The 20870-nt window shown below is 43.7% G+C and overlaps 1 protein-coding gene across 1 annotated transcript; it reads right to left on the minus strand.

The window, feature by feature from the left end:
- Positions 1–5318: 5318 nt before the first annotated feature.
- LOC141938221 (RNA polymerase II elongation factor ELL2-like) lies at positions 5319–20670 on the minus strand. Its single transcript, XM_074856891.1, has 10 exons — positions 20618–20670; positions 20271–20434; positions 17373–17632; positions 14203–14327; positions 13973–14060; positions 12396–12954; positions 10032–10098; positions 6523–6694; positions 5568–5612; positions 5319–5429 (listed from the first exon to the last, which is right to left on the minus strand). Exons 1-10 carry the CDS (start codon positions 20668–20670, stop codon positions 5319–5321), a joined length of 1644 nt encoding a protein of 547 aa, XP_074712992.1.
- Between the last annotated feature and the right edge of the window lie 200 nt (positions 20671–20870).

Consider the following 20870-nt stretch of genomic DNA (forward strand, 5'->3'; position numbering starts at 1 on the left):
TGTTGCAATGACTGTTGCCAGGACAACTCGGGCAGTTACAGCGGCCCTGTGACGTCACGTAGGCCCCGCCCCAGAGGCCTTCCACCAGCCGCCCGGCTCTCAGATGGGCACATCTCTCCTCCCCTCCACCTGAGGTGGCCAGTGGTGGCCCTGGGCACTGCGAGGCCCGGGGAGGCCAAGCCAGCCTCCCCTCGAGACCCGCGCGCGGCCCGCGCCCTGGTCTCCCCTCATCTTGCTTCCAAAGATGTCCACCCGCGTCATCACCCGCTCTGTGCCTCTGGCAGCGCTGAGGAGTGCGTGGGGTCCACCCGCCCGCTTCTGTGAGGATTCGTGTTGGAGAAGAGGCACTCAGAGCAAACGCTGAGTGAGGGGAAGGACGGTGACCTCTCCCCGATAACGTCAGGGTGGGCTTGGGGCTTCAGGCAGCCATTCCGGAGGAGCCCAGCCCTCCATGCTCAGCCCACACGCGCACCCGCAGTGCGCTGCGTCTGGCCAGGAGGGCACCTCGACAGACTAACAGCGGCTTTGTTTAAACTGGCCTAACTGTCACTGCTCTTAACGAGTACACTGTGTGGCACCCGCCATTGCAATGGCTCTGAACAGAGAGAGGATACTGGCTTTAGCTCACCCGAAAACACTTTAGCCACCCTCAAACTCCCCATCAAGCCTCCAAGAAGGGTCAAGAATCTCATGTCTCAATTTACCACGTCATTTCTGAAAGTCAAAGCTGGACCAAGGCCCTGACCAACATTTCAAGATGATCCAGCTACAGTTTTGTCCATAGCCTAGGGCTAGGTATTGATCCCTTGTTCCGAAATCCCTGCATTTGCAACAGAAATAAAGGTCCTTCTTGCCATCTAAAGCACAGCTTTTATCCGTTGCCTGTTTCCTTTCACCACAGGAACAGTCGAGCACTGACTGAGATGATGTGTAATCCCTCTCCTCAGGCTGGGCGTTTTCAAAATCCAAGACAGTCTTGAAGCCAGACCTGACTGGAGCACAAAATTAGACTAGACACCCTGCAGAGGTCCTTTCTGGTTTTATTTTCTTTTAAATGACTCTGTGTGTAACACCACACAAGTCTTGCATTAACTTTGCAGGCACTTTGCACAAACTGAGAGCTGGCTACAAAGGACCTCACGAAAGCTAGTCTGAATTAGATTTTGAAGAAGATTAGTAAAACCACATTAAAACTACCTAGACTGCTATCTGGAATTATTCAGAGCTAAAGCAGCTTGAATTTAATCTTACTTAAAAAACACAGTTTTGTTTAACTGAAGGTGCTCCTTCCTAAAGGAGAGAGTGTCATCAGAGATGCTGGGGAGGGGCAAGCCACGAGCGGAGGCAGGACCTCTCAGCCCTGGCATGCACTCCTGCCGCTTGCTTTCTGCCAGCTGTGGCAGCTGTCTGGCCCCTTTCAGATACAGTTTAACAAAAAAAAAAAAAAAAAAAACCACAAAAAAACCAAAAGCCCACACTGCCCCAGGCTTGCCCAGGTCTGCCACTAAACCATCCGGCTTTTTGCCAATCCCATCAGTTACATGAGTTCACTGAAAGGTTGTATTGTAGTAGAAGAGACCTAGCGCAAGGGGACAAAGAGGAGGATGGGTATGGTGAGAGATCTCCTGTTAGGCAAAGAGCTATTAAATCAGCTCATTCGCTTATTGCTCCCAAAACCCACTATCTAGAGAAATCTCTGTTCTGAAATTGAGGGCACAAGCTCGCCTGTGACTGAGAACCTGAACAGCGTCCACGTGCCTGTTTGCTATCAGCTTCCCAGATCAGTGCATAAACTCTGCCTGTGATAGCCCAGTTAATCAAATGGGACAAATAGTTATTCAACACCACTGGACTACATTGATACGACGCTGAACGTAATCTTCTAGAAGCTGAAGCAAACTTAATGCAAAAGCAGGGCATTTTCTTGCCTTTTCGGGAGATGTTAACACTGTTCACTTTGACTCAGAGAACCAGGACAAGGTGCTGCTGTATTACATTTGGCTTCTGAAACACCATGGTCACGCAGTTATGGATAAGGTCACCGATTTATGTTCTCTTCTAATATCTTGGCAGTGTTATTTCTAGCTGTTCTCTACTTGCCTTACCTGAGCCCATCAGCTAAAGGACTCTGCTATTCTGCCATGTGGGAGTGGGGTACAGCCTTCAGCGTCTAGGAACTAGTGAGGTGATAGCAGAGGGTGTTGAGGCCTTTGTTGCTTTCCCACTGTGTAAGCACTATGCTGCGTATTTGTTGCAACCATGTCCAAATCACCACTGGCCTTTCCTCTTCACTTGTTTTTGCCCATATCACGATCTTCTCTGACCTTAGAAGAGGAGCCTCCTTTGATTCCACCAGCAGCCGTCAGACACAGCGACAGTATCTTGGGGACGTTCACTGCTCTGGAAGTGCAGACAGGACCTTAGATGCTTGATAGCTGAGCGCAAGCAAAGGGTCTGCGTAGCAAGGTCTGTGTGTGCTGGCGTTTGGAGAAGCAGCTGGCGTATGGATCGCAGGTTTCCTCAATTTCTTGGGGTTTCACTCGAAGGGGAAAGCGAAGGTGGTGAGTTTGAGAGTCCCTCTGAAGTGTTGGCATCTCCTATAGGCAGCCGAGGTATTTTGGTTCTGTAAAGATTTGATTTGAACGCTGGTTCCTCCAGAGGTATTACACACATAAAATTCTCTGCCACTGCAGTTTACCATTAAGGTGATTCCTTTCGGGGAAGAAAGTTGAGTGGAAAGTGCACTTGTTCTAGAGAAACAATCTTGAATTAGAAGAACAGTGATCTCTGCTAGCTAACAGCTGAAGAAGGAAAACACCTTTTGTGGTAGGTGTTGGTTCAGAAAGTCTCTTGGGTCAGAAAGAGCTGCCAGGAGGGTATTGCCCAAATTCAGTGGGATATGCCTCCTGAAGTAGTTCTTCTTTTGTCTTTACAATACTACCTTCATTTTATAGGTAATATTTATTTTATAGGAAGTGCTGAAGAGGTGTAACTTGTTAATGTTTAAGAAGGGTTAAAAAGGGTCTGCCAGCAGTGAATGCCACTAATGCAATGCACGAACACTTAGTTTGCAAGCAGTGTTGCTCGAGAAGGATGATTCCTCCCTCCCTGCTTCATGCAAAAGGGAAGGATGTGAGGTGAATATAGTCTCCTAAAATTTCTCAAGGAGCTGCATGGGTAGTTAGACACACAATGACTCTTTTATTTAAGACAACTTGGCTTTAATAGGAGGTATTAAGGCCTTCGATTAAGGCCTTTACAGTAGCTTGTCCGGTCTGATGGTGGTCTGCAGCGCGGGACCTCTGAAGTAGCGCTAACCTCCAGCGGCAACACGTACACGGCCTCTAAACCAGAAGACGCGCGCGATGGCAAAAGGGGGCAGGGGGGGAAATCAGTCAGCTGCACCGGGTCTCAGTTCTACAGTGACAGCACTGCGGGTGATCGCCAGCCGTCGAGACGGTTGTAGCAGCGCGGCTTGTCCCGTCCTGGCGGTTAACGTCAGACCCGGGCACACAGTTTAGGTAAAAAGCCAACAACTGCCAAACTGGGTCCCAACATCAGGATCTTCCCACCGTTTTAATCTGAGCAGCAGCTCTGTCTCTAGGTTGAAAGCTGGGCCCCCAGCGCGCGGGCAGCAGAACTGCAGTGGAATTAACAGCCCCTGCGTGCGCAGGCTGGGGACCGAATGCAGTTGTTAAACCCAGATGAACTCAGTTCTTAACAGGGAGCAAGACATCTGCCCTTCATTTCGCCACTTGAAATGCGGAGGGAAAACAGCTGTGCTAATCCAAGGGACCCAGAGTCAGCCTGGTCTCCCGTCGGTAGCACCACTATCGCTGGCAGGCAGCAGAAAGGGATGCGCCTTCCTCGCTATGCCGTCTTCACAAACATGTATCGTCTCTGAACGCAGAAATTTAAGGCAAAAATTCCATCGCTCCCATTTACCTGAACGCGTGTTTTCTGGCAGTCAGACATTTTCTGGTTTACAGTGATAATACAACAGTTTTTTCTGTCTATCAGCAATACTACCAAAACTTTGGCAAAAGGTCCAAAATCAGATTTGTAAACATAATGCTTCCCTCTTCAATTGGCAATACGTTGAAAAGACAAACACAGTAAGACACACAAAGATTTTGCTCAATTTTGACCAAATAACCTGCGTTTTCACCTGATAAAGTAAGCAACGGCTTGCATCAAAATAAACAAAAAAACTTCATGAAATGAAAGCTTGTGCTGTTTGGTAATCACATCATTTTATAGTTAAATACATCTCCTCTTTGTTGTCTTCTTGGCACCCAGGACAAAAATCTTTAAATACCTATTTCATGCAGGCAATAGCTTCTTTGCATATCTCTCTTCAAAAAATACTTTAAGTAGTATATAAATAGGTAACCTACATGTCTAATTCCATAATCTTGCCCCCAAACTATATATCTGTTTCATTTTGGTAAAGTATCAATTTCCCCAGTATTATTAAAGCTGACAAATGACCGAAATGGAAATGCTCTCACCTTCCAGAACACAAGTAGCAATTCTGTAGGAAAAAGCCTACAGCAACACTCGTCAGTTGTTTTAACCTGAGCGTTTGGCCTACTTAGAGTAGCAGCTTGGTTTTTTTCCCCGTCGCACACGCTCACACCCACACATTCTCGCACACACGCGGTACAAGCACACGCTTCCAGACACCGATAGGCCACGTAGTGCTTCCCAGGTGCTTCGGCAAAGCGGGAAGCAGTGCAGCTCATGATTTAACTACACTAAATATACACAACCAAACACCTTAAGGCAACCAGCCACTGCAACGGGGGGGTTAAATTGCAGGGGCGAGTTTCTTTTGTCACAAAATGCCCTGTATACTGCACATCTACGTGCCTCTTTAACCCTCCAAAACAATGTGGTTTTTCTGTTTTGTGCTAATTTCTAAACCTTCTACCATTTAAGGCAAAGAGTTTGCATTAACAAGAAAGGTCAGAAAACAGCCTTACACCTATCCATCAGCCTTTCAGGTTGCTACAATGTTTTCCTAATATGCGCACAACTTCATAGTAAAGGTACTGGCTCCCCAGTTATCTACTGCTAAAACTAATTAAATGCACAAACAAAAATCTTGACGAAAAGAAGGGACCAGAAGAAGCAGCTTTAAATACACATGTAAGCAACATCAACAACAATAAAAGTAGTTAACTCTGCTAATACGGAAACTTCTGTAACAAAAAGGTTCAATGCTACCTTTTAGAATCTTAGAGAAACTAATCTTAAGTTTTAAATACATAAGCTTCTGTCCATTCACGTGTCCTGGTCGAAGCAGGAGGCTAGTGCTAGAACTCTTGTTGCTGTTCGTCAAATTCCCCTACTAGTTTCTTAATGTGAGACAGCTTGCTGTGGAGATACTGGCATCTACACTTCTTTTCAAAGTAGCTGGGGCTAGACTGTAAAGGTAAGATAAAAAGAAAATCATGGCATGAAAACGTTTCTGCAGAGTTCAATATTTCATGTCCTTTGCTTAAAAATACCCTTGAGCCAGGCTCAGTGATTACTACCTCCCACAAATCTGGTGTTACACATACCTCTTTTAACTTTCGGTACTCTTCTAAGACTTCCTCACAAAGCATCTTCAAGGAAAAAACAAACAGACAAACAAACATGAAGACAACACGAAGAACAGTTCACTACTACCAGAAAATGCAAAAATAACCTCCCATCCCCCCACATCACCCCAAATCTGCAATTAAACGTGTAAATAGGCAACAAAAGGGGCATGTGTTTGACGATTCCCTTTGACAAGTCGCTCACGCTGCTGTCTGTTTGCAGACAGCTCAGATAGGTGGAGTTTGAGGGCTGAACAACTTTTTGCAGGGTTTTTTCAAGCTTCAAAAATCCGGGCTAGCCCACACAGGGTCTGAGGATGTATGCCCATTCTAAAAGGTTTCCCTTTGTCTAGTTGAGCAGTACCGGGGATTTTAAAATACTCCTTCTGCTCACAAATACACTTGCAATCTGACCAAAAACTAAAAAAAACGCCAGCCAAGAATCCTCAGCGTGCACACAGAATTAAAGAATTCTGGTACTGAACATGAGGAATTTGTATGTGCAAATCAGAGAAGTCTGCGTGGAAGGCCAGAGTATCAGTTTTTGAACACCCTTCTCTGCTAGAATCATAGCTAGCATCAGGAAGATGGGTAACCTGTGGCTGCAGGTTTAGTTAAGGGTATAAAACCATGGGAAACAGAGGGTCAGGAAAGCTTTGGGATTACAGCTGCTGGTTTCCACGCACTTCCAATCTTCTCCCCGATCTGTGTAACAGCACCGCAGCACCCCCACGCCTCGACAGCGAAGCATGAGCCAGTCTGGCAATTCCAGCCCTGCGGCCGGTTACTCAGTCTCAGATGTTCGTTTTAAAACCACGCCAATATAATTTAACAGATATATATACTGAAAGGTCTGCCTGTGCTGAAAATGTGGGCTTTTGGAAGGGATAAGAGGGAGATGAAACACAATCCTCACAGTTTTATCCTTCTTTACCTTATATTCTTTGGACCCTGGAGAAAGCATGTGCCGTTGTGCATCAAGACTCATGAATTGCTGGCTGATCCTCTCCATCTGAGCATACAAGTTCCTGTATTCATCATACTCTGCATAGAAGTCATTCTTGTAACGCTGGCGTTGCTCGTATGAGACTATGGCTGTGTATTTTCTGGTGCAAAAATAAGCACACATGCAATTTCACACCAAGGACATAATGAATATCAAGCACAGACACCCAAGCTTTAAGTCAGTTAACTACATGACTGACTGCTTCTACAAGTAAGCACACGTGCTCCAAGGGAAAGTGTTTAGGTAATTACAGAAATCTACCATATTTCTGTGAGAGCTGTTTGCTAATATTTTACTTCTTAGAGTGTCATTCACAAGGTGCACAAGGAAGGCGTAGCATACTTAGAAAACATGAGCAATCATTCAAATATAGAAGGATCAATAAATGCATCAGCTTCAGAGAGAGAAGAGAAACTGCTAGATTATAATCTCTTTCTATGAAGGGAGAAGTTAATTAGATTATATTTACTTTTGAAAATTCATTTCCATTACATTTTTGGAAGGGACTACATTTACAGTGTTGGATGCAGTCAGATAGGCACAAATGTAGCCAAAAACCTAACAGCCAAGCATAGTTAATGATAACGTTTTATTATTTTAGGGAACACCAGTTCCATTGATGTCCATTCAACTAAGGCACTTGCAATACAGCAACAAAAACAAACTGCAGAGAGGTCTGAAACAAACAAAAAAAAACATCACATCACCTCCTAAGGAGGGAAAAACCCTTAAATGCTTAAAGCCACTGAAGCGATTGAAACTTTCTTCATTCCCCTCTCCCTCAAATCACCAGGAGCAGATTTAACACTGTCACACCAGTGCTTCTGGTCCTCCTAGCCTAAAGGCCCCGTTCTCTTTGGGTGACACAGGCACCTCCACACGGGGACAAATCCTTCAAACCACCTTTAGATTAATTTTAACGAGCAGTAAAACTTTAACAAGTTGAAAGTCTGCACCAATGCAGATGACAACTTTGCTCAGTGATGTCCCAGGCCAGACGCACCTGGTTAGAGTGCTGGATGGTTTTTAAAATAAAAACTACAGGTGCCCCCCAGCATTTTGGGAAGGACCTGTGAAGCTCGTGCACAGTTACATCCCACAGCAGGAGTTGAGCACAGGACTAGAGCCCAGCAGAGCACTCGCAATGTGGGCGTGTGCAGAGGGAAGAAATGAGGATAGAAGTGGGGAGAAAGGTGAATCTGTTTGGTTTGTCTAGCTCTTCCTTAAGCTTTGCCTAAAAAGCTTGAGTTCCTTTACTCTCATCATCTTTCTTTAGACTAAGATGGAAAGTATCTTTATGCTAAAGCTGTGATTATACTCATGAATTATAGAGCACTTAGACAGGAAGAGAAATTGAAATAAACTACCAAAGTCCTTTAAACTGGATCAGATTGTAGGTGCTCTCAGGTTTCAATCTTTCTGTAGTGATCAGTCTGAAACAGCACACCCTAATTTTTTTCCAGGACACTGTGGCCAGTAGATTATCTGTGAGATTGCTCCAGATGTTGCTCCTTTCACAGGGAAGTCTTCGTTAAGGTTTTTAATCCCAGTCAGAACTAAACCAACTTCATGAAACCTTGCATGAAGGTTTCTTTGGGGTTTTGGGGTTTTGGTTGGTTGGTTGGTTGTTCTTTTGTTGGTGGTCGTTTTGTGTTGGGTTTTTTTTTAAACTTTTAACAGTAGCTATTGGCATCCGACTTTAATACTAGATTACATCAAATAACCTTCCTCCTCAGCATCCCTGCCCTCAGCTGACTGGGAAGCAGACAGCGGGGAGCTGGATCGCTTCATTGGCACGCAGCAGAGGCCAAGAATTAAACATCGGTTTGAGTTCTCAGCCTAACACGTGAAGCACTAAACTGCTTCCCTGCAGGGCCAGACTTATTTCAGTCTTTCCGTGGAGCATCACTTAATAGAGTAAGTGAGACGCACAGCGCTGCCATGCCGTCTGCTTCAGCACAGGCAGAAGATGCTCCGAAGTTCAAGCGCTAGGCGGAGGCCTGACCTCCCTTGCTGATGTTACTCCTCTGACAGAAGCTGCTGAACTTGGCAATTCGCAGCGTTTTAACACACTTCTCCCTCCTCTCCTGCACCGCAGACACGACCATGGGCTCAGCGCCGCTGCTGCGGCTGACGCTGGGCAATTGCGCTGCTAGGAAGTGTCGGGCTCGTCCTGGCTTTACCTGTCGGGGTGCTCGTTCCAACTCTGAGCACCGAAGGCCCCTCAAAACCTTCTCAAACTCATCCTTCTAACCGAGGAAAGAGCTTTAGACTGCTCCCCACTGTGCCCATCCTCCCCCCAAAAAGCCCATTTTATTAGAAATTCAGGTGGCGCTGACCACGTTATTCCACAATTATTCCAGTGCGGCCTCCTTCAACTTTCACATTTTTAAAAAAAGGCCACCAGTAAAACAGTGGGGGAGAAGCCCAGACACTGGGCATTTGCAGAAGCTATTTCCCTGTTTTGCAACGGTAAAGACAAATCCTCCTCCTAGGAAAGTTTTGATACTGTCAAAAACTATTTAGGCAACCACATGATTCTGGTATTAGAGGTATTTCATTTTGAAGCAAGTTCTTCAACACTTGTCACGGATGAAAAGCTTTTTTATAGAGCAGGTAAATCTCAGCTTTTTGGAAATGTCAATCTGATGTTTGACAACTTGTTCAGGAGCCAAAAGTAAACTCACCAGGAAGTCCTTCTGTAGTTTTACAGACTGCAACATGGCAGTCACTGTAGGTATGTTACCTTTCACATGCAAGTTTAATGTATTTTTATCTTGCTTTGTAGTCAAAATTAAGCAGGTAAAAGTTAAAATCTGAACTGAGGTTCTTCTGTTTTCTCTAGCTCTTTGGTCTGCAATTCTGCGGTGAAATTGGATATTTTGCTGCAGCTTCAAGTTAGCCAGTGACCATTTTACATCAAAGCTTTAGAAATAACTTTGACGGTTAACTCCTGTTAGCTCACATATAGCCTTTGTAACTCTGGACTTTAAAGTCTGCTACCTTCCCTCCCCACTTTCCACCTTAGAATGCACTAAGCAGTGAAAGTGCAGGAAAGGTGTTCGAATTTATGTATTCTAGCATTCAGCTTTCCTCCTGTTTTGCCTTGCCTCTAAAAAGAAAACAGCGCAGGTTCGTGTTCCTTTCTTATGGTGTTCTTGAAGAAGAATGAAATTAAATGTTTTACGTCTTCTTCTAAAGGGTATTAAAATTACTTTTTATGGCTTCTTTTCGCACCGCAATAATTAAGGGACACCCTCAGAGTTTAAAACTTGCAGGTAGTTGAATGAGGCAGCTGGGTGACTTGAAGGAACTTGTCATTATTCTAAAACTACATTTTGGTCAATTCTCAATTTTGTAGCTAAACGAGAGTTTTTATAGGTGATTTTTCATCTGCTTCAATGAGTGGCAAGAAAGTTAATTGTTATTTTACTCACGTGAAGTAGTCTGGTGGTTGGCTTGCTGAAGGAGAACCTGTGGAGGCAGTGCAAGTTTCTTCAACTCCTACAGAAAAGCAGAATTTTGACACTTGCGGTAAACAGATTTTTAATGTAGCCAAACAATACCAGCTTAATGGGCTTGAAAAAAGCCTTTAGAGTTTTATTCTCAGAGTAAATTACTTGGAATAAGCTCTGGAAGTTAATAATAGGGCTCACATGCCCTTCTCCATAGTAGGCAGTACCGGGCTTTAGAAAGAGGGCACAGCTACTTTATTCTACAGGTTCTGCGCTACCGCAGTATTAACCCAAGGTCAGCTTTTCTTATTTGAAGACACGATGTGGCGTCTGCACAGCCATTCAAATTATGCAGCAACAGATGTGGCTGCACAAAAGACAACAGCTTGAGATGTATCTGTATCTATGTAGATATAGATGTATCTCAACGTCCAGGTTCCAGCAAGAAATAGAGCAGAAAGCTGAAGTTCTTTTCATGCCATGTTTTTATCCCTCCTTCCCTGCCAATTACAGGTATCCAAGGTCAGATTTAATTTCAGCAGGAAAGTCAGGAGCATTGTATATAGGTTCCTGGCATTCAGGCTTCAATGACCTGCAACAAAGGCTTGCTCCTCATTAACGTGGCAAAACTGGGTTTGAAAGTTATTTGCACTTGTAAATTGCTCTTTTGCTCTTTTAAATGGCATTATGAGAGCACAGTACACTTAATCTCTAGTCCCTCTTTTTAAAGGAATATTTCAGGAGCCTCCTGACTTTTTGGTAAATAAGAAAAATAGCGGCCATAAGGAAAAGTTAGCTGGAACACAGAGGAACACTCAAGATCTTGGTAATCTCTCTCTGCTTTTCATCTGGGGTCTTGCAGTTAAAAAACACACAGTCCTATATATTCTTTGTTTTCTTCCACTGCCACTGCTTAAACACAGTATTTCTGCTAAAGCTCAACTGTTCTTGCAATCTCTAAGCTCTCCGAGCTTTAGGTCATGGGGGAAAAAGAACTATCATGTGATGTTCTACTCTATTCTTTTACTTTTAGTATTAAAATTATTACGCAGTACAGCAGGAGTAGAAAAAGTGGTGTAAAAATGGGAACAACATTTGAGAGAAATGCAAACAGTAATATTAACGGTCGCGGCATGTACAATGCAACTTAGGTGAACAGTTTCACTGCGAGCGCTTCATTTCCAAAAATTCAGGTGTGTTTGTTGACATGGCTCAGTGTAAGCACCAACTTGAAATGCAGTGCAGATTTTTCCTTCCCTAGCTGTTCAGAATTTCGTTACTGGCATCCGCAGGAAGACCCTCACCTGTATATAAATTCATAAATATCTGAAAGCACAAATATTTGCAAAGAAATCCCAAGCCATGTGGGCACTGTGTAGTATGTCCAGGGTAAAAGTGAAAAGAGCATCTCAAAGCACCCTTGTCGACAAGCACAACAGCACTTCAGAGAGGCACCCTGCCTAGTCCAAACACGCCTCTGGGCTGTGATAGGAAAGGGCTAAACCTGACTTCTCATTTGCACGTCAAACCTCTGAAATTAGACAACACACAGACTTAACAAAGGAACTGAACTCTGCCCTACTCTGTGTGTGTGTGCGTCAAGAAGTCAAGTATTCTCCGAGGGTTGCTGTTTATCTTTTCACTACCATTTTCAGTGCACACCGTTTCTACATCTTTGGAAGTAATAAATTCTGCAGATAGAGAGGAGCTCACAGCACAGTTCAAACCAAAACTCCAGCAAACCTCATGCCAGTTTGTGCAGGTTTTAGGCTCTCCATGAAAAGGCAGAGGCTGATGAACCTTGCATTGTGATACGCCATGAAATACATTTAAGTCTGATCTATGTGTTTCAGTAAGCTAGCATGCCATAAACCTGTGACAGGTTTTATCTGCAGCTCGCAGACCTTAAAACTGGCTCGTGGAAGAAGCAGAGTAAGTTCAGTGAACTGTCAGTTTACTGGAAATTAAGGAAAAAAAACTCCATTCCTTGTGTTTTTCTAGTTCCTAGCTCTTCCTTTTAACCAGTTTCTGCCCTACAGCAATCCATTTCAGGTTTCTTTCTAACGATTTTTGTACTACAGAGGGAGAATTCTTAAAAATGAACCAAATTCTAGATAAGCTTCCAGCAGAACAGCTTCTGCTTTTTGTTGTTGTTCTCTTTAAACTAACATTTACAAGGTAATACAACAGCGGAAAAACAATATGGATTCTTCATGACCATAAAGCAGGGATAATGGCAAAGCCAAGTGAAAAAATAGACCATTTGGGTTTCCAGTCCCTCGTTTTACAGGTCTCTTTGCACCACGGTTACCCATACAGGAGTTAGGAAAAGCAGCGTATTAATACCTTCACCCGAATCCAAACAGGAGGATGTACTCAGCTTGGCAGTTTCTTCTTTTCTGAGGTTTTTCTCCTCCATGCTCACACTCACAGTGTGCTGCATTTTGCCTTCATCCTTCTCCTTACGCTCTTTTAGCTTCTCGGGCAGTTGGTGCAGCTTCTTGCCTGTGGACTTAGGAGGCTTCACCTGCACCCCGGCAGGCTCTGGGATCCCCAAAGAACTCCAAGAGGTATATTTTTGTTGCTGGTCCTCACAGGCCTTAGTGCTATTAGGACTGAAGCTGTCCATGGGCAGGTTTTGTGTCCCCTGCCCCTCAGGGGTGCTGGGGGAGGTGGAGCTGGCAGTTTTTGGCAGGTTGGAAGCGTGAAGGCGCGTCCCAGGCAGCGGGTGAGGAGCGGGAATGGAGGTGGCCGTTGGGCGGGGAGACGGCGGAGGGGCGGCATCGGCTTTCTCCCTGAAGGCAGACAAGCGGTCTCTGAGCTGGGACGGGATTCCACTGCCCAGGCGAGAGATCCTCTTCTTTTTGTTCAGAGGACCGACGGAAGAGGAATTCAAGACCCTTTTCTGTGATAATAAAGAAAAAAACCCGTAAAAACCAGCAGAACTAAGTTTTGCTCCCGTTCTGGAAAAGGAACAGTTCTGAACTGGCAATTGTTGAAAACACATCTTTCTTCTCCAAAACTAGCTGTCAAACGAGGAAGTACTGCAGCTAAATACATGGTTTCTTTCATCCTTGGTTTCTAATTTTATGATTAACAAGTCATTCTTCAAACCTACAGCTAAAAGGCTTTGGGAGAAAGACACTCTCTTCAGCAGCTCTAGCAAAGGCTTCCCCAAAACGAGGAGGTCAGGTTGGTACCGTTTAGGCACCGATTTCCGTTCGGACACACCAGGTGAAGAGTCAGCTTTTGCTGGCACACAGCCACGCGATTTACTAAAGCGGCCCCGAGAAGCACGCAGCGGCATGCTTCTCAGAGCGTGTGATGTGCAAAGCCGATAAGAACGGGTAAACCCCCCAGTTTTGCTGCAGCTGTTGTCCCAGCTGCTCTCCAGCTGGTTCACATCCTCTCCTCTAGCAAGCGCACGCTGCTCACGTCGATGTACAAGCGGCAGCTTGGGCCGGGAGCCCCAGGCGCGGCTCTGTGCCACCCTGCTGGAATAAATCTGGGTTCTGTGGGTAGGGAGGCAGGTGGGAAGAGGTCCCTGGGACCTGCACCATTTCATGCTCTGAAAGAAAGTCAGGGAAACACAGAGGTGTGCCCTCCCTCCTCTGTGTAAATGTAAATATCTCAGTGGTGAAAGGCTTTCTGTGCTTCCCATCTTGTCTTAAGTATTTTAATAAACATTCTGAAATACAGAACACTAAATATAGCAGCCCTTAAAGCTACGTGACTAAGTTTTTTTGCAGTCCTTGACAGTGCAACCACCTTTCAAAAGAAGAAACGTCCAATTAAAGATAAATGCTTCAGTTTTTCATGTGTTTAAGACAATATTAGTGCTTCACATCACAACTTTTACATCAGTGCAAAGTGTGATAAATCTTAATACACTGTAAATAATGATAAAAAAAAGTACAAAATACCTGAGCATTTGATGGGCCATCTTTACTGGGAGTTACAGGAGATCCCGAATGACTGGTGCTGGGGGCATCCTCAGATGAATTTAATTTTCTGTAAGCATGACCCAACATTTCAGGTTACAAGGCAAAAAATGTCTATGTCATAGCTCTTTCATTATAGGGAAGACAGACATTCATTTCCCAGAACAAGGTTTTTAAATGGCAATTTTCCTTCCCCTGGAGACTGAACTTACCTAGAAAGTATTAACTCCAATGACTGTTTATCGATTTCATTGTATCCAGGCCAATCTTTTTGAATGTCTTTAAACAGATGATCCTTCAGACTGTAAGAATTATCCTTTGTATTCAGGCTGGCTACCTATAGGCAGACATTTAAGAAAATAAATGTTCATGATACCTAAATGCACGCTACTGCAAAGTAAAATAGAAGTTGAAAACAGAATCACACACCAGTTTTCCAGGTTTTTCAGATGTGAAGATCCGAGTAGCTCTCATGTAACGAGCACCAATTTTTAAAAATGTGGTCAATTTGGGATGTAGAAATTTGAAGGTAAGAAAATCCCAAACTGCTGCAAACCTCTCTCTGCACCAGGGGTCTGTAATACAGCATTGGGAATCAAGGCAAACTATGCCAAAACTTTAAATATTCACTGCATGAAATATGCCGAGAGGCCTGTTTTGTGGGGGGTTTTGTTTGCCTTTTTTTGTTTGGGGCTTTTTGTTGTTTTGTTTTGTTTTAAGAACTGAAGAACACTATCTCCACATACAAATTCAGATTGGTTCAACTTCAGGAGGACACCTGCTGTTCTTTGGTTGTACACAGCTATACGGCAATGGCAGAGCACAGACTGTGCTTGGAACAACGCCTGTTTTCCATCATCACATTAATGAACGCACTATGTCATCATTTGTCTTGAGAAACACAACTGCTTTTCTTTCTCAAGTGCCTGAGCCACAAGAAACTGTATCTCTCTACTGAACAGTTGTACCTGATAACCTAACTGGCGCTAGACAAGTACTTCTGGTACAAAGATGAATTCTTCATCTATCCCATTAGTTTTAAGCCGTATCAAAGTTTTACCAATTGGGAAAAAAGTAACTGTACTCATGTCTAACAATGCTTTAGTGCTGAAATGTTTAAGGGGAGGTGTGCAGGCCAGACGTGCTCTTCATTCTGCAGACGCAGGGTTCAGTATTGTCACGAGAGGCTTGTGTGCATGCCTCGCTCTATACTTTTGAAAATAAAATGGGCTTATAGCTTCCTTAAGAAAAATGCAAAGTGTACTCAAAAGGTTAAAATGAGCTAAAAAGCCCTTGAGATCATTGACACCTAAAGTGCTGGTTTAGACTTCATCACCTGACACCTGTTCAGAGTTTCAGGGAAAACCCCCAAAACTATCTCTCTTTGCCTGATACAAAATGTGGAGTAACTACTCATCAACACACCACCACCACTTTTCAGCTCAGCCTATTTTTTTTTCCTCCAAAACATGGTAAATACTGCAAATTCATGCCTGTGTCCATGTCTGTCTGTCCCCATCTAAAAAAACAATTAAAAGTAACAAAGATACCCTTAAACAGTAATTCACTTGTTAAAAACAGCTAAAGCTGTATTCTAAGAGAAGCAAATCTGTGCATATTAGATCTTAGCAAGTTCAGGCTGCTGATTTTAGATTTGTACAAAAAAAAAAAACTCATTACAGAGCTCAGAAAAACATGAGCAAGGCTTTTCAGGGTGTAGCGTTGCTAACACGACCATTTCTGATGCAAACCAGTACCTTGAGGTACTGGTGCCTTGAGGTTCACACCACATACAGGAAACAGACTCCAGGAAAGTCTCCTTAAACATTGCCAAGCATAATGGGACAAGAGGAAGTTTTTGCACCTTTCACGCTCTAGGGAGCTGAGCTTTTAGAATTTTATAACCAACTTAAAATATAGATTGACTCCTTCAATTTGTAGGTAAGAACATGGCTGTCATTAAATTGTGTCTGTCTTCGGGGTGGAAAAAAACCAACTACCATCGCACTGGGGAAACAAAACTGTGGAGCAGTTTGCTAACAACTGGCTACGTGAGGAAGGGCACAGCACCGAGGAACTGCTGACAACGGCGACGTGATGGGAGAATACCGAAAAGTATCAAAGAAGAACAAAGAACAGAAGCAGGACTATGTAGAAGGCCTTGCAGAAATCATAAGGGGAGAGATTGGTATTTAACCTTAGCAACCAATTTATCTAACCTTAGCAACCTATAAGGAGCTTGCTTTTTGCAATAGGTATGAACTAATTATTGTGGATATAAAAGCAGTGTGAGTACTAATAAAGTTGAGCCTTTGTGCATTAAATGATGGCTGGGCTCCCTCTACGTTCTTTCAACACAAAACAATAACACTTAACATATTCAAGGAATGAGGTTTTAGAATTCAGTGTAGGATCAACCAAAGCTGTATAAATGTTGAATTTTGCTCACTTCAAGAGGTTCCCAAACACTTTTTTCCTAGACAAGTAGGAAATATTCCTACTTCACACATCAATACGTGCCTAATTCAGCCACAGTCTATGGGTACAGGGAGTATTTGAAAAGTAAGGGAGGAGCCACTGCATCTTACGGTACTTTAAGAAGCCTTTTCTGAACTGCTTTTGTAGCAAATTAATAAGTGACGCTCTTGAACACGCAGCTTAAAAGTTTCACCTATACAACATTATAGACTTACCAGTAATTTTGAGGGATGTGATAAAGAAATACAGGTGGAACTTAAAGGAGCACTGGAAAAGCTACTGAATAAAAAAAAGTTTCAAGGAAGGTAAAGACACAGTCCACATGATAGCAAAGAAATAATATGCTCAAAATCGGACCACCACCTTTAGCATTTACGATTTCGCTGGAACACCCTTCCCTTGGTTGCAATTCCGACAGATCCCAAGGGAAGTCAAGTGCCACTTACAGGCCACCAGCCACGTTCAAACGAAGGACTAACCTATACGATTGCAGTTACCAAATTTCTCTTCACATAAACTCGTCACAAAAAAACATGAAGTACTATGACAAACTATTTCACACAATTGAGAGAATGCACAGTCAACTTCTCTCAACTAAGCAGTCCAAGTAAAAGAGAGAGGGGAAAAAATAAGACATTAGGAGAAACAAAGCTAGAAATAGTTAATATTGCCTGGCATTCTAGCAAAACAAAACCACTCGCCAAGAATTTTTTCATCTGTCTTTCCTTTCCTCACACTGACTTGCAGTTTGGGGCATCTGCATGAAGTTTATTGAAAAACTTAAACAAGAAGCATTAAGTTGCTTACTATTTTCTGATTTAAACACTGAAGTGACACAGCTCAAAATTATTTTGAAAAGAATAGCAGGAAGGAAGAATTTCTGGCACAAACTCTATGATCTCACCTGATGAAGGATCATTCCAAGGCAATTCTTGTCCTTTTGGTGGACACCATCTTTCCGCAAGCGAGTGAGTAACTCTGGTTTCTTGTAATTCTTCAGTGCCAACAAATGAATCACCCTATCCCTGTACGGCCGCCGACAAACCACATTCTGTGTGCAAGTCCTCCCTGTTATGTTTGCAGGGTTCATGGGCGTTGATCTCTTCCTCACAGGCACAGGATCTGGAATTTTTTGTGGTGCTTTTCTGACCTGTGCTTTTCTTCCTGAAATAAGGGTAAAAAGAAAAAAAGAGAGAATGATGTGGGAGATTGGCAGAAGACAAGAAAGTTGTTTTAAAGACTTTACCGAGCCAGATAAACTCTAAAAATGACTTAAGTTAGCATTTCAAGATCTATAAGAATACAGGTAGCAAAGCTGCATCGAGCTAGGCATTAACAAAGAAATATTCAGTATTAAAACAACTGGGGAGTGATACCGGTAGGAAGGCTTTACTGATTATTTATATACATGGTGCTTTTATTATTTTTCCAGTTTATAAGCTCAAGCACTGAATACTCAAAATCGGGCATTTTTTTCAGGAGAGTGCTCCCAAGTGTGATGCAAAGGTCTTCCCTATAACTAAAGGATCCCCCGTTAATGCCTAGGGAGAACAAGTCTACACAATTAATCACATCACTGCTTAAAGAAACTACCAACACTTGGTCTTGATCACTTTTGAGCTACCATAACTTACACCACATTTTAAGCTGAAATGTTCCCCTCTTGTTAAATAACCCCAGGTTTGTCAGCAACAGTACACCCAAAATTTAACAGTTCTTGGGATCAAGGCCGGAGAAGTTTTAAAACATGGCCTGCACAGCATTTTGGATCAAACTCTCTAAAAAGATGCGTTTCTCAACTGGAGGAACAATGCAAGTGTGCGCAAGCAACGCATCCAGAATTTAAAAACAACACTACCCGAGCTGAATCTCAGTTTTCCAGAAAAAGACCTGAGCTCCTTGCTCTGCTATCAGGCAGGGGAGAAAAAAAAAAAAAAAAAAAAAAAAATTATCAGAATGTTACAGAAAATCATTGTAGTAAAACCTGTTTGCAATCCAACAGAGGATGTGACACAAACCAGCTATTTTTTTGAAACCAACAGCTCACGTTTGGTACATGAGGGAGACTTAATGAGTATTGGTGAGAAAATCTGGAGCTTGCTCTCTCCATCAGACACACAGAGACTGAGCTGTGCTTAGGTACTGCTTGTCCTCAGGAGTAGCAGGAATTTGTTTCCCTTTTGCAGTGGAGGCCAAACCTTTATAACCTTGGCACCCTGCATGTTCCCTGGACTTTGCCCTTCTGGTTTTCAAGAAGAAACCTCATCATGCAAATGCACACAGTTCCATTTTTTGAACAGTGTGAATTTAGCAGTTTTAAATTGAATGCATTACAATCATCGGGACAAGTTCATTTCTGTGTAGATACACACACACACACACACACACACCCCCGGCACAGCTGATGGTGTAACCAGCATTCAAACAAAACACCTCCTAAAGTCATGTCTCTGAATCCCTTAAAAAGAATAACGGAGAACATAACCAAGCATTAACATGATTAACAACCGCAGTTCCTGATTTGTACTGCACGAAGCACGCTGCAGAGTCACCCCCGTGACCTACCAGCAACAAGACCTGTCCTACCTGAGCCTCCTCAATGCCAGTCTGAAACAAAAGTGCCCCCAAATATCCTAACTGTCCTACTGTCAATCTTCAGACCCCATTTATTTAATGTTAAATATTCGCTTAAGATCTATTTAAACCACCAACAGGAATCACACAGATCATTCACATGTAAAATAGAACTTCCCCAAGGAGAAGTTTTGAAATACATGAAAGTGGCTCCTCTCACGCTGCCGTTAAAGAGCAGTTTAGACAATACAGGGGAAGCAGTCCCCACTCCATGTCCCTGTATCAACCCGTGCTGAGCTGCCTTAGTGTCAAGACCACACACACGTAGTGTTGTATCTCCAAAAAGCTGTGACAAAGCTGGCTTCAAATGCCCTGCTGAGGCAGAGCAAGCGTTGTACCATCGCTGTCAGGGATGTCCGTGCTGGCGGACGACTGCGGCCGCAGCCAAGTGAGAGCCTGTTTTACGTAATGAAGATGGATGTACCTGGTTCAGCTCGCTGCTGCGGGCAGGACCGCCGCTGCCCGTACCACTGAGTGCTAGAAAGGGGATGCTCACCTTGCACCTCTCTGCAGCCAGCTCCAGGCTCCTCAGGAAAACGGTACTCAGAACAGTTTAATAACAAACAATACCACCTAAATGCTTTCTGTTTTGTGGAAAATGATGAAATCCACGTTCCCATGCCAGCATTGCCTTAATTTAAGGGTTTTTTTTTTTTTGAAAACCAACCATGGTCTTGTGGTAGCAGTTGCTTACTGATGGCCAAGACATAAATAAAATTTAATCAGCATTAGCAAGTGTGGAAAGCAAAGTTTTTCCTATAAAGCCTATGAATTTGTATATGAGACTTCCTCAATGTGAATTTTTTTAGATTACAAATTCAGGCTAATGACTTAGCACAGTATTTAGGTCCTCAAAAGTGCTGTCACAAAACCAAAACGTTAGGTACTGAACCAGAGAATTTCAGGGCATGGGGTGGTAAAATCCCTCACCTCAGTGGTCAAAATTTCAACCAGTCAAGCAATATGGGAACGAGGAACGACTGGCAGGCTTTCTCGGGGGAAAAAAAGGGCTAATGTCTGAATGCAGCACGAGCAGACTGTAACATGAGGGCAAGCTACCTACATCAGAGATCTCTGAACACACCGACTTTCCCAAGAATCCTGAAAAAATGAATTACTGAGTTTAAAAACATACAGGCATCTAGTAAAAAGTGAAACACCGCCATACCTAAAAATGGTCCATCAGGTTTAATAACCTTTGCACTTCCATTGCGCAACTCCTCTTCTGGCTGGGTCATGCACGCTTTGGTCGTCGGATAGGAATCACTTGTGGCACGTACTGTAATTTTGTTCTGTATGAGTCCCAGGCAACTGAGTTGAGAGGCTCCAGAACTATAAAAACATTGGAAAAGGTTGAGCCCAAGCGCTAGTTCACGTTTAGAAGCATGGTTGTATCAGGAACTTTTAAACCTGTCTTAACAGGTGAAGAAAAATCTTTTTTCCAGTCCTGACAGCTAGCTAGGGCGTAAACCTATTCCAAATTGTCTCTGCATGTCCAAATGGTATCAGTTTTACCTGTCGGTGTACTGTGCTTGAGAGGCAGGCTGCCCGCAGCGTTGGTGGCTCATTGTTGCAATGACTGTTGCCAGGACAACTCGGGCAGTTACAGCGGCCCTGTGACGTCACGTAGGCCCCGCCCCAGAGGCCTTCCACCAGCCGCCCGGCTCTCAGATGGGCACATATCTCCTCCCCTCCACCTGAGGTGGCCAGTGGTGGCCCTGGGCACTGCGAGGCCCGGGGAGGCCAAGCCAGCCTCCCCTCGAGACCC

Source organism: Strix uralensis, chromosome Z (assembly GCF_047716275.1).
Source record: "Strix uralensis isolate ZFMK-TIS-50842 chromosome Z, bStrUra1, whole genome shotgun sequence".
In the NCBI taxonomy this organism is placed as follows: domain Eukaryota; kingdom Metazoa; phylum Chordata; class Aves; order Strigiformes; family Strigidae; genus Strix; species Strix uralensis.